Source organism: Ursus maritimus, unplaced genomic scaffold (assembly GCF_017311325.1).
Source record: "Ursus maritimus isolate PB19 unplaced genomic scaffold, ASM1731132v1 scaffold_12, whole genome shotgun sequence".
NCBI classification, from domain to species: domain Eukaryota; kingdom Metazoa; phylum Chordata; class Mammalia; order Carnivora; family Ursidae; genus Ursus; species Ursus maritimus.
This window is the reverse complement of record NW_024423564.1, coordinates 51457994-51470212: the sequence shown is the minus strand read 5'-3', so window position 1 is coordinate 51470212 and position 12219 is coordinate 51457994. Positions and strand designations below refer to the sequence as shown.

Sequence of the window (12219 nt, the reverse complement as noted above, 5' to 3'; positions counted from 1 at the left end):
TTGAGGAGACGCAGCTGCCGACTCTGGCTCCAAATCTCTTTTAAAAACCACCCCCACCAAGCCAAGTCTTGTACTTCCTTCATGGCTCCCGTCAAGACTTCCAATTAGCTGTGACTTTCACACTGGAAGTTACGCTGAGAAGGAGAAGGACAAGGGCTGGAGGCTGGTGGATGGCTGAACTTCATCTCAAGATTTATGAGAGGTGACGGATAAGCGAAGGCTTCTCGAGGTTTACTAATCTCTAGGATACCTCAGAGACAGGTGTGTTTACAGCTAATGATAATCTATTGCCTGTGGACATTTTCTGCTTCGTCATTTTGACTTTTCCAACTCCTAAGGTTTACTGACTAAAATAGTTGCTTAAAACACACACACCCTGTGCCTTTACCCTCACCCCACCTCTAGTTGGAAAACCAGGATGGTTAGTACTCGCTAAGCTTTTTCTCTGCATGAGATAGTCATTCTTAGTGTTATAGATGAACCCCATGCTGCTGACTTCATCTGGGAACAATACACAAACTCTAGAGTCCCTCCCCCTTTCCCATCCTGAACTAATCCTTTTCAAATTTGCTAGTGTTATGCCTCCAGGCATTTATTTTTAAACTCTCAGGAACTGTTCTGCGGGCCGTCTCAGTCTTTGGGCTCTTCAAGAATATAAAAAAGCCTTCAGAGGTTAAGATAACAAGGTTTCCTTTTCTCTCCTCCAGATCTCTGTGCTGACTGTGGCAGACACCGTCAGGACGTGCTCGCTCGACCAGTGCTATAAGACGTTCCTGTCTCCAGCCACCAGTGAGACAAAAAGGAAAATGTCCACCTTTGTTAGCAGTGTCAAGTCTCTGGACAGTCCTACCCAGCATGCGGTGGGATTTCAAAAGGCATTTCAGCTGATTCGAAGCACAAACAATAACACAAAGTTCCAAGCAAGTAAGCACACTCTCTCAGAGGACTTCTGAACCATAGATAAAGGGTAGTGAGAGGAGTCCCGGCAGTCGGTCACACAACTGCGTCTAGAGGGATTTGTTAAAATTGACCTGGGGGGTGCCTGGGTGGCACAGCGGTTAGGCGCCTGCCTTCGGCTCAGGGCGTGATCCCGGCGTTATGGGATCGAGCCCCACATCGGGCTCCTCCGCTATGAGCCTGCTTCTTCCTCTCCCACTCCCCCTGCTTGTGTTCCCTCTCTCGCTGGCTGTCTCTGTCAAATAAATAAATAAAATCTTTTAAAAAATAAATAAAATTGACCTGGGATAAAATTTTCATGTAATGTCATCATGGTCATCTAGTACTAGGGTCTCACTAGATTTTTCTCATCTTTTCCAATCAAAGATACTTGGCCTGCAGGATTTCTTCACTCCCAGAGTATCTTCTTTCTGCCCCTTTATTAGGAACATAGCCCCATTTATTTCCCCGGGGGGAATGTCCGCATCCTTTTTAATGCTAATTGTTGGCCTTGCCTCCTCATTGACTTGAGAGGGGAAGTCTGTTGGTGCGCATGTGCACACAGAAACAGGCTGCAGGATTCTTGCCTTGATCCTTCCTTCTTGTAACCAGCTGTCATTTAGACGAGCACAGCCCTTCAAATGTACAAAGGCACTCTAATTTAATTTTCATGTATTAAAGAAAATCTGGAATTAGGATGCATGCTAAACTGAAGGAAAGGATATTTTAAATAAGACACATGCTTTGAAACTACTGAAAGGAATCTATGTCATTTTCCCTTTTATATTCGAATATCTATTTGTAGGGTTTTTTTTTTTTAAATGAATGTATCCTATTGAGGGAAACTTAGGAAATATATTTGCAAGTTCTTCAGTATGTTTGCATTAAAACTAAGACAGCATTGATGAATGCAAAGCGTAGTGACTGGCACATGGTGAGCCCTTAAAAGATGGAAGCTACTAGAATTATTACAACTAATGATGGCATGGTATATTTGTTGGTGTTTGAACATAACAAATTACCACAAATTAAATAGCAGCTTAAAACAATGTACATTGATTACCACGCAGACCATTTCATGGGTCAGGAGTGCAGGCATAGCTTACCTGGGTTTTAGGTAGGGAATTAGGGTTGCATGAGGCTGCAGTCTAGACATCACCCAGGTCTGTGGTCTGTTCTGAGGTTTGGAGTCCTCTTCCAAGTTCAGTTGTTGGCAGAATTCATTTCCTTGTAACTGTAAAACTCACATGCACTTGCTTCTTCAAAGCCAGCAGGAGAGTATCTCTTCTTTGAGCCCCTGACTTCAGGGAAGGCTTGGACCCTCTTTTGAAGGGCTCATTTGTTCTGATCAGACCCATTCCCTTTTGAGTTAATCTGATTTCTCTCCCTTGTGATTAACTTATTAGAAACCTCGATTATATCTGCAAAACTCTCCATCTTTGCCGTCCACATGACACAATAACAGGAGTGATATCCATCCCCTTTGCCGTATTCTGTTGGTTAGAAGCAAGTTACAGGCCCCCTCGAGAGGAACATCTTCTACAAGGGTGCGGGTCATTGGGGTCATCTTAGAATTTTGCCTACCAGCCTTGGCAAGCATCAGCTATCCACAGACCAATATTACAGGATGGCTGAGTGTTAAGTTGTCCACAAGTCAAGAAGGCCAGTGGACAAGGCTGACCTCCTGAGTATTCAAGACAGATTGGCTACTTGGTCAGTGCCATTTACCTGTCAGCATTCCTCATCAGGAGTGATTTTTCTACTTGATTCCTCAGTCATCAACCTACCTTTAGAGTTTAAGTCCAATTTTGTTTATTATGCTATTCAAATAATGGAGAGAAATGTTAGACTGGCTGTGACCTGCCAGTGATTGTGAGTCAAGGGAACCCAAAGCAAGTTAATGAGGATCGTTTGGCGGAGCATGGTCAACTAGAGGGTGCATACTCCACGGAGAGGCAGTTGTTCTGGGCAGTCTGTGATTGCCATGTAGGAGGGCTTGCCCAGCATTGCCAGATCTTCTATTTTAAGAGAAGCCAGAAATCTGGATTTTTATGTGAGCCCCTTGGTTTTCAAATGTTGACATTTGTTCCAGCTTTAAAACTAAGACCTCATTAAACCTCTTCTTACAGACTTTCCTGTGCTACACATTATAGAAGCCTGCTTTGATGGGAGGCATTTCTCCTCTGGGTTTTTGGTTTTTCTTAACATTGGCAAACAAAAACATGGCAAGAAGAGTGACCATCACAGACTTGGACAACTTGTGATGGCACTGTTTTTTTAAATGCTCAGAGGAGTCCTTTTTAATCCAAGTAAGATATTCCTAAATTGTAGCTCATGGGCCTTTCACTATAGCTTCTGGCAATCCAGAGAAAAACTCAAATTAGATTGCCTACGGAAACACAGCAGAAATTAGCATTGTCCAGCTTAGTAAGGAGAGGTTTGAGGTGCTCTCAAGCAGTTTAGCATAGCGGTTAAGTATGTGGGTTTTGGACTTTAACCAAGGTGGGTTCAAATTCCTACTCTGAAATTTTTCTAAACTTGCGAACTTGTATAAATTATTTGATCTCTCCAGGCCTCATTTCCTCTTCTGCAAACTGGGGGTGATAATAAGATCCAGGATTCCATCATAAATATTAAATAAATAGTAGCCATGGTTGTTATGATATTCAGTTTCCTGTAAGACTTCTAGCTCTGGCTAAACTAGAAAAGATAGCTCAGACATCTGAGTTGACCTCAAGCCGAGATGGCTGAGGCCCACGCTAGCCTTGGCTACAGTATAGTGGGGGGTCTATGCCCTCGTCGTAGGAGCCTGCACTCTACATCCTTACTTCTGTTCACTCCCTAGATAATTATTTAGCATCTACCGTGTACCTGGTGCTCTTATTCTAATGAGTAAGACCTACCCTGTAGGATTGTTGTAAGGATTAGCCTGGGCATGAAAGTGAAGTATCGGCCCCAGGTTAGTAGCCATATGAACAAAAGCCACATGTCATAAATCATGGTGGCTTTGTACAAATTTGCTTTGCTCTAAAGAGACTAACAGTTTTACCCAGCGCTGGCTCTTTTTCAGTCCCATGATAGATCTATCACTGATACCATCGACATATTTGAGTTGCCTGTTCTGGGGGTGATTTGGTGGGTAAGTCATTTTAGAACAGAAGGAATAAGATAGTTCAGTAGGAGTGGGGATCTAATGGCATGGGCAAAGCCCAAATTTCAGTTGCTCTTTCCCCTCCGATACTGACCCCAAGACATGCCAGTGTCTTAGACAAGGACTTATCAAATGGAAGTTATTGCATTTGCTTCCTGTTACATGCTATGTCTTCGCTCAGCCCCAAGCCCCTATAATCATTACTCATCCCTAACATTACTAATCACAAGGTGTAGTTCCTCTGAATGACTAGAGAGGAAACATCCTAATAAGTAAAAAAAATAATAATAAATCACACCAAATTTGGCAGATGTGCAATCTAAAAAGGATAGGGCACAGAGAGAGGCAGGCAGGGCAGAGACGATGAGGATGCTTACAGGATGTGTGACTTCTTGTTGGGACGGGAAGAAAAAGTGGTTGGCTGCTACGGGAGGCTGCGGACTGCCAGCCCTCTGGCTTTCAAGATGTGGGCCTGTGCCTTAACACCAGCTCTCCATGACAGCATATTTTATCTAGTGTCCTGAAGCGAAGGAGGAAGAAAACTCAAAGGGCTCTCTTTCAGGTCAGTCTTACGGGTGTCCAGGCATTTAACATACACGGTACCTTTGCCATGGGGGATGGTTTGTCTCATACTCCATATCAGCCTCGTGGTATATCTATTCCCTGGACTAGGGAGTCAAGTAGTGTTTGTTTGTTTGTTTGTTTTTTGTTTTTTTCGCAGTCCGAAGCTTAAGTGAGATGTTTGGCATCCTAACAGAATAATTTACAGGACAGTATTTACATCATTGGAAAAATATTGACTTCCAGTTTAAGATGGATATTTCTAAGCTTATGGATTTTTTTTTTTTGCATCAGCATTCACTTAGTTTCTGATGAATAAATAGTGCAGTTAAATTTACAGTTAGTATTAGGAAATTATTCAAGCATCAAATGGCTTTAAAACTTATTTGTATGTTAAATTATGGTAGTAAATAAGAGATAGCAACTCATGTTGTATTTCTTTGATTCAGTTTTATTAATCTCAGTTCAGTGGTCCACAACATTGATACAACATAAACTAACCACGCAGTTTTTATAAAGGATGCTTCAAAGTCTAAAATGGAAATTTACAAACCGAAGGAAACTCAATCATCGTATCCATATTACTGTTAGGATATTTTTTAAAAGGGTAACTAATTGTATTCATCACCTATTGCTGGGTAACAAATTTCCCAACACGCAGTGGCTTAAAACATTAAACATTTATTGTCTCAGTGTTTGTAGGTCTGGAATCTGGGTATAGCATAGTTGCGTGCCTCTGGCTAAGAGGGTAACCTAATGAGGTTACAGTCAGACTGTTGTTAGCCAGAGTTGATATTCTCTCAGAGTTCAACTTGGGAAGGACCAGCTTCCAAGTTCACTCACTTGGTTGCTGGGGGAACTCAATTCTGAGGGCCTCAGCGCCTGCCCTCTGACGGGGGTGGCTCAGAGCATACTGTCTGGCTTCCTGCAGAGTGAGAGAGCACGCACAGAGTGAAAGCCCCTGGCTTCGTGTAACCGAATCTGTTTCGTAACCCCCCACTCCCTCTCCTGCATTCTGTTCTCGAGAAGCAAGTCATGAAATCCAGCTCACACTCACCAGGGGACCGACCGGGAGGTTGCCTACCATGGTAACTATAAAGCAGCCTCAACTCGATGACAGCAATAAGGACCTGAAGGAAGAAGCATGTAACCTATGAATATTTAGTTCTCAGTAGAGGGGTAAACTTCCATGTAGGATATCTTTAAAAAATATGTAGTTAACCGAAGAATCTCAGATTAGAAAGACAGTGTCGAAGTCCAGCTCGCTTACTTCCCTCCCTCCGTTACAGTAGCCTCTGCTTACATATCTCTGGCGGTAGGAAATGCACTACTCGTATTTTCTAGTAAATCCGCTTGAAGGAAGTTCTTCGCAGTGAGCTAAAATGACCTTCTTGGTCTCCCTGCTCATGAGCCCTGGATGGGAAGTAGTTAATCTCGAGTCATAGGTGCTGCTTCAGACCAATATGAGGGGTGGGTGGGTGGGTGGGTGTGTTGAGGCTTCTTTCTCTTTTACTCTCTACTTGCCATCACCCTTGGATTCTCTCTTCACTTAAATTAACCAATTAGTCCTCACAGCAATCCTACAGAGTAAGTACTGTCATTATCCCCATTTAGTAGACAACAAAATATAGGTGTAGAGAGGTTAAGAAATCTGCCTAAAATTACCCAGACTTGGCTACAACTTGAAAGTAGCAGAGCTGGGATTTTAACACAGGCAACCCGGCTCCCATGTCTGTGTTTTTACTGTTCTTCTGCACTGATGAGTTGCTTTTTTTTTTTTTTTTTAATTTTTTAAAAATATTCTATTTATTTGTCAGAGCACAAGCAGAGGGAGCAGCAGGCAGAGCGAGAAGAGACTTGATCCCAGGACCCTGGGATCATGACCTGAGCTGAAGGCAGACACTTAACTGACTGAGCCACCCAGGCGTCCCTACACTGATGAGTTTTAAAAACAAAAATGTTTCTGGAGCTACTTAGTGTAGGAACCAATAACCTTTCATGTGTTAAGAGCCCGTGGAAGAACCACCTTTTTAAAGCCTAGTCACCCCCCCTTCTGGTGAAGCCTCTCGGTCAGTGAGGAGAGGATAAATCAGGTCCCAAATCTTCTGTTTCGGGAGGCAAGAGAGCGCTTCATCCGGGATGGCTAAATTACCACACCACGAGTGCCTAAAAGAAATCCCCTTCTTTTATCTGGTAAATTTATTAGGAACATCTCTTCAGCTGACACTGCGTAAATGAGGCCTCGTTGCCCACAAAGGGCAGGACAGAAGGGGCGCAGAGGCAGGGAGATGAAAGCCCCAGCATCAAATAGGAAGGAGTCCGAACGCTGGGCCAGGCAGGTCCTCAAGGCGGGAAAGTCCAAAGGAAATGAAAAGGAAACGCAACTGCTGCCTTTAGCCGGAATCCAACGTAACGTTCAATTTGTATGTTTTTGTTTAGATACGGACATGGTCATAATTTACCTGTCAGCTGGCATTACATCAAAGGACTCCTCGGAGGAAGATAAAAAGGCGACTCTCCGTGTCATCAATGAAGAAAATAGCTTTCTAAACAACTCCGTAATGATTCTCACCTATGCCCTCATGAATGGTAGGTAGTGTTTCGAGATTTTTCTTTCAGATGAAAGTTCTCTCTAAGTGCATGCTGCTTTCAGAAAAAATAAAAAAGAACCCTAACAGTGTGCGCTTTGAAGAAGGGTGTAAGAAGAGAGGCCACCAAGCAGCTTCCTGCCCAAGCCTTTCTCTTCCTAACGTTCCTATTCAGGGCATGTGTTAGGATGTCACTCTGTCTTCCTCTCTCTCTCCAGCCAACTGCTCATTTCTAAACCTTCTCCAGTGATGTGGTCTTGCAGAGGATTCTGTACTGCTCCATTTTTTTTTTCAGTTCTCCTTCATATTCTTGGATTTTGATACTGCATGGAGGTTATTAACTGAGCTCATTGATTTAAGCTTCAGGAAGCCAAAGTACTGACCTAGATTCTTCTGTATACCCGAGCCAGTGAATATCACATTTCTCTGCAGAATCACCACCTAAAGCCTCTTCTGCTACTTTCTCCACCTCAGCGTCCTTAACCGTGTAATGGAGATAAGAATTACCCACGTGCCAGGGCTGTTGCAGAGATTAACCCTGATGTAAACACGCAGGACAGTGTGTGTCACTTTGTAGGTACTCCTGAAGGTTGATTTTGTTGCTATTAAATCAGTATGTGGAAGGGTTTAGTAAATCGGCAAATCTGAGGAAGTAAGTACTTGGTTTTTTCCCTCTGCTCTCCAGCATGTCCTCCTGTCTGACTACGGCCCAGTTCTCTAGCTTTTCTGCCATGTCCTGTCTCTTCACCTGTCAATGCATGTGGCTCTTTCCCCAGAGCGTCGCCTTCAGGCCCCTTACCCTCAGTGTTCGGGGTGACCACATTCTCTTGTTTTTAAGAGGCCATGTCTTGGGGCGCCTGGGTGGCACAGCGGTTAAGCGTCTGCCTTCGGCTCAGGGCGTGATCCTGGCGTTATGGGATCGAGCCCCACATCAGGCTCCTCCGCTGGGAGCCTGCTTCTTCCTCTCTCACTCCCCCAGCTTGTGTTCCCTCTCTCGCTGGCTGTCTCTATCTCTGTCGAATAAATAAATAAAATCTTTAAAAAAAAAAAAAAGAGGCCATGTCTTAAAGTAGGAGCTCTTCCCACCTTTGGGCTTTTATTTGTCCCATCTACTTCCAGATTTCCATGCAGAACCATGTGGCTGTAGGGACAGTGGTTCTCATTTAAATGTGCTAGGGATTACTTGGAGATTATTTTTTAAATGCAGACTCCCAGGCAGTACAATTGGATTTTTATTCAGATCTGCTTAGGCAGAGTCCAGGAATCTGTGTTTGGGTCAGCATGATTCTTTTCCAGATATTTTGTGGACTTTCCATGGAAGAACTCAGGTTGAGTTCTAGAGGTTGAGTTCCAGTCTCCATCTCTTAGCTGTGTGGCTTATGGCAAGTTACTTAATCTCTTAAGGCTTCAGTTATATCTGTAAAATGAAAATCATAAAATGTACCTGGAGTTACTGTGCTAATAAATAAGATGTGTTAAAGTTTCCTAACACAGTACCCAATCAAGAACTTGTCCTCAAAGCTGGTCAAAGGAGGGAGTTAACATCTGTGTGATCTCCTTTCTCGGTGCACCTCAAAGGCGGAGGTGCTCCTCGCGCACTCTGGCTCAGGACCAGTGTTCGGTGTTCAGTGTTTCAGTATTCTGTTCAGTATTTCAGTATTGCTTGTCCCCCAGCGTGCTGTGCTTGTTTCTGTTAAATGTGTCATCCATGACACTGAATGTTGTGCTCATGTGCTCTTCTCTCCTCCTCCTCCCTCCACTTTACACAAGAGTGTGAGCTTCTCAGACATGAACCGTGTCTTAGTTCTCTTTGTGTTCTGAGCATTGAGCACAGGGCTGAGCACAGCTGAGATGGGCAAGGATGGCCTGTTTTTGTCTGGGGCACATACCATTTCATTCTTATCTCTGGGTGTCATTTACTCGTTTCCCCAGTGGTTTAGCTTCTTTGACTCAGGAAGGGAAGAAAATAAAGTTTGTTGAGTCTACAGAGTGTAACATAGGGCACTGAGGTTTTGGAGCTGTACTATACAAAGTCCCTGTCCTCAAGAAGCTTGTGACTTCATGAGAAAGATAGACAAGGCTGATGAATTCAGTGCAATAGCCCAGGGGTAAGAAAACACAAAAGGGTGCTTCTGCCTCTCCCCGTGCCCATGCGTGCTCTCTCTCTCTCTCTCTCTCTCTGTATCTCTCTATCTCAAATGAATAAATCAAAAAAAAAAAAAAAAAGAGAGAGAGACAGAAAGAAAACATAAAAGGAAGTGATCACTTATTTTCCATTAGATTTGAAAGTCTGCCCAGGCAGATGCTGACTAAAGAAGCGTCCTCACTATCACCCAGCTCTTCACTGGTCCTAAATCTTCCCACTAGAGAATCTTTGCACCTGCTGTGCTGCTGCTGATTCCAGTCTTCTAAAACCTCTGGTTACTTCCCTCTAACCACCCATATCTCTTCTTTTTCCTCCCTTTAATCTAGCTAGACACAAGATCCTCACTGTCAGGTTTCCCTCTCCAAATGCTGTCTCAAAGCATCATTCATGAAGGTTGACACATGCCCTTACTCTGCCTCAGATAGGGAAGCAGAGCCACTATGAGAATTTTGGTGTAATGAATTTATTACCAGAATTAGAGAATACACAATTGAGGAGAAAACTGAGAAAGTAAAGATCCAGAAAGAGGAGTTGACAGCCCAGCATTTAGTAACCAGCTCTGTATGGGTGAACGAGTTGGAGCTTGTGGGGATGTCTGAAAGCTAAGAACATTGAAGACCCCTTAGGAGGTCTGCTTAGAAGTCTGTGGGAGGTTGTTGGCTCTTCATGGCTGCTATACCCCTGTAGACTCATTGAAACATCGGGAATGAGCCTAGGTTTGCCCTTGTTGAGCATGCCAGCCAACAGTGAGAAAGGGAACTAAATGCAGATTGGGGAAGGGTAAGACAAAATGGAACATCCTGGTCCCTCTGTGTCTGTTTCACCTCTCACATCTGTAGCAGTTCAGTTTTGGCCACCTTTAACCTAGAAACATGGAGGCAAAGGGTTCTGGGAAATGTAGTCCCAGGATGACCACATTGGTGATAGAACCATCTACCATACTTACCCGTCTACCATTCCACTGTCACCTTTGCTGTTTGTATCCTGGTGTAGTACGTAAAATACACAATCTTTGACAACCTTCCATCCCACGCTAGTCTTCTTTGCCTAGTTAGATGTTCCCATTTGTTACTTTTCTTTTACATTTGAGAGAGTCAAACAGTACATGACAAAGAAAGGAAATGTGTTTAGTGCCTTGAATTGTCTCCTTTTATCATTCACTTCTGTGAGCTTCTCAAGGGTATAAGTCCAGGATCAATCATGCCTTGTGTGTGTGTGTGTGTGTGTTTTGTTTTTTTAGTTTTTTTCTTTTTCACTCTAAAATCTACCACTCATCTCCCCTATCTCCACTCTGTCCAGGAAAGGGAACAATAACCTAGTTCTAACTTCTTAGCATCATTGCTGCAGCAAAATCCAAGTTATCTAAATACAGTATGTTAAGAAGGAAATTAAATCCATTAGATCCTTGCATGACTTTAGACATGGGCTTCCAAGGCGAGAAGTATACACACTCCTTAGTTAGAAATGATAAAGTCACATAAGAAGTAGGTGAACCATGAACTCTTCAGTTTTTGTTTGTTTGTTTGTTTGTTTAAAGGCGAAATAGTTAACATGAGGCAAAGCCTATTTAAAACTCATTGGTAGAATCTCAGGAGTGACTGAAATCATTTGAATTTGTTTACAGTGGCACCCATGTGGGATCAGTTACTAATCCTTCTGACTGTGTTCCAACAATAGCAAACCAAAATTTTTAAAAAGGTTTATTAAATTTATTTTTCTGCTACAGATTACAGATGTTGTAGAACAATACATCCCAGTATGCCTAAATCTTTTAGGAAGTTTTTAAAACCCTCTAAACATAGAAGATACACATTAAATAAATCAGATCCAGTACTGTCCTAACAGTATCAATCATGAAAGCATTTGTAATTAACTTAAAGACACGGGGTTTGGAGGCATCACTAAATGCAATACAGAATTCTTCCATTTAGTTCCATGAGACTTTGGCAATTGTTTAATAGGCAAAGAGGTAAGAAGTGAAATGATAAACCTCTATCTTTTAAAACTCTTACAACTTCATCTAATTTAAATGCAGACTTGTTAATCACTACTTTTGCTTTCAAATATTAAATGCTGAAAAATTAAATTTTTAGGGGAGAACATATCGTTGCCAAATGGGGCTCTTTTATTTTTACTCATGTGGTTTTCATCATTGCCTTTTGAAGAATCCCTTTGCCCTCTTGACTTTTTGAGGAAAGACTATGCCTCATGCTTTGTTCCTCGGCAAAAATGGGTAACTGTGTCCCGGGTCCCGGTTGACTCTGCAAGACTCCTTTGCCATTGCAAGCCTGCATCTGTGCCCTTATTAAATCTAAATGGCCAGGTTATTGAATGGAGATGCACCATTTTGATTTATACTGTGTGTCTTTGGCTTTCCATTGTAGATGGGGTGACTGGTTTGAAAGAGCTAGCTTTTCTGAGAGATCTGGCTGAACAGAACTCAGGGAAGTATGGCGTGCTGGACCGGACGGCCTTGCCTGTGATTAAGGGGAGCATGATGGTGCTGAACCAGCTGAGTAACCTGGAGACCACAGTCGGCAGGTTCTACACCAACCTTCCCAACCGGATGATTGATGAGGCTGTCTTTAGCCTTCCCTTCTCTGATGAGATGGGAGATGGTGAGTCTGGGGGAAACTTTCTACTAAAGAAAGGGGAAAAGAAATGGACCTAAGTCGACCAAGACAGTAGCTTTTAAATGTTGTTTGATGCTTGCCTGTGAGCATTAGAGGGTCTGCACAGGCAAGGGTAGCAGTCATCTCTGTCTCTAGTCAGAGGGTGGCACAGCCCTATGCCAGCAGTCCGGTAGCACTGTACTTTAGAGCAGAAATCCCCAGCCC

At 43.1% G+C, this 12219-nt stretch overlaps 1 protein-coding gene across 1 annotated transcript in view; it reads left to right on the top strand.

The window, feature by feature from the left end:
• CACHD1 (cache domain containing 1) overlaps window positions 1-12219 on the top strand; it is a 198828-nt gene that overhangs the window by 145458 nt on the left and 41151 nt on the right. Inside the window, exons 7-9 of the mRNA XM_040627205.1 lie at window positions 708-924; window positions 7088-7237; window positions 11767-12000. Coding sequence (XP_040483139.1) covers window positions 708-924; window positions 7088-7237; window positions 11767-12000 — 601 coding nt within the window. The remainder of the gene's footprint in view (window positions 1-707; window positions 925-7087; window positions 7238-11766; window positions 12001-12219) is intronic.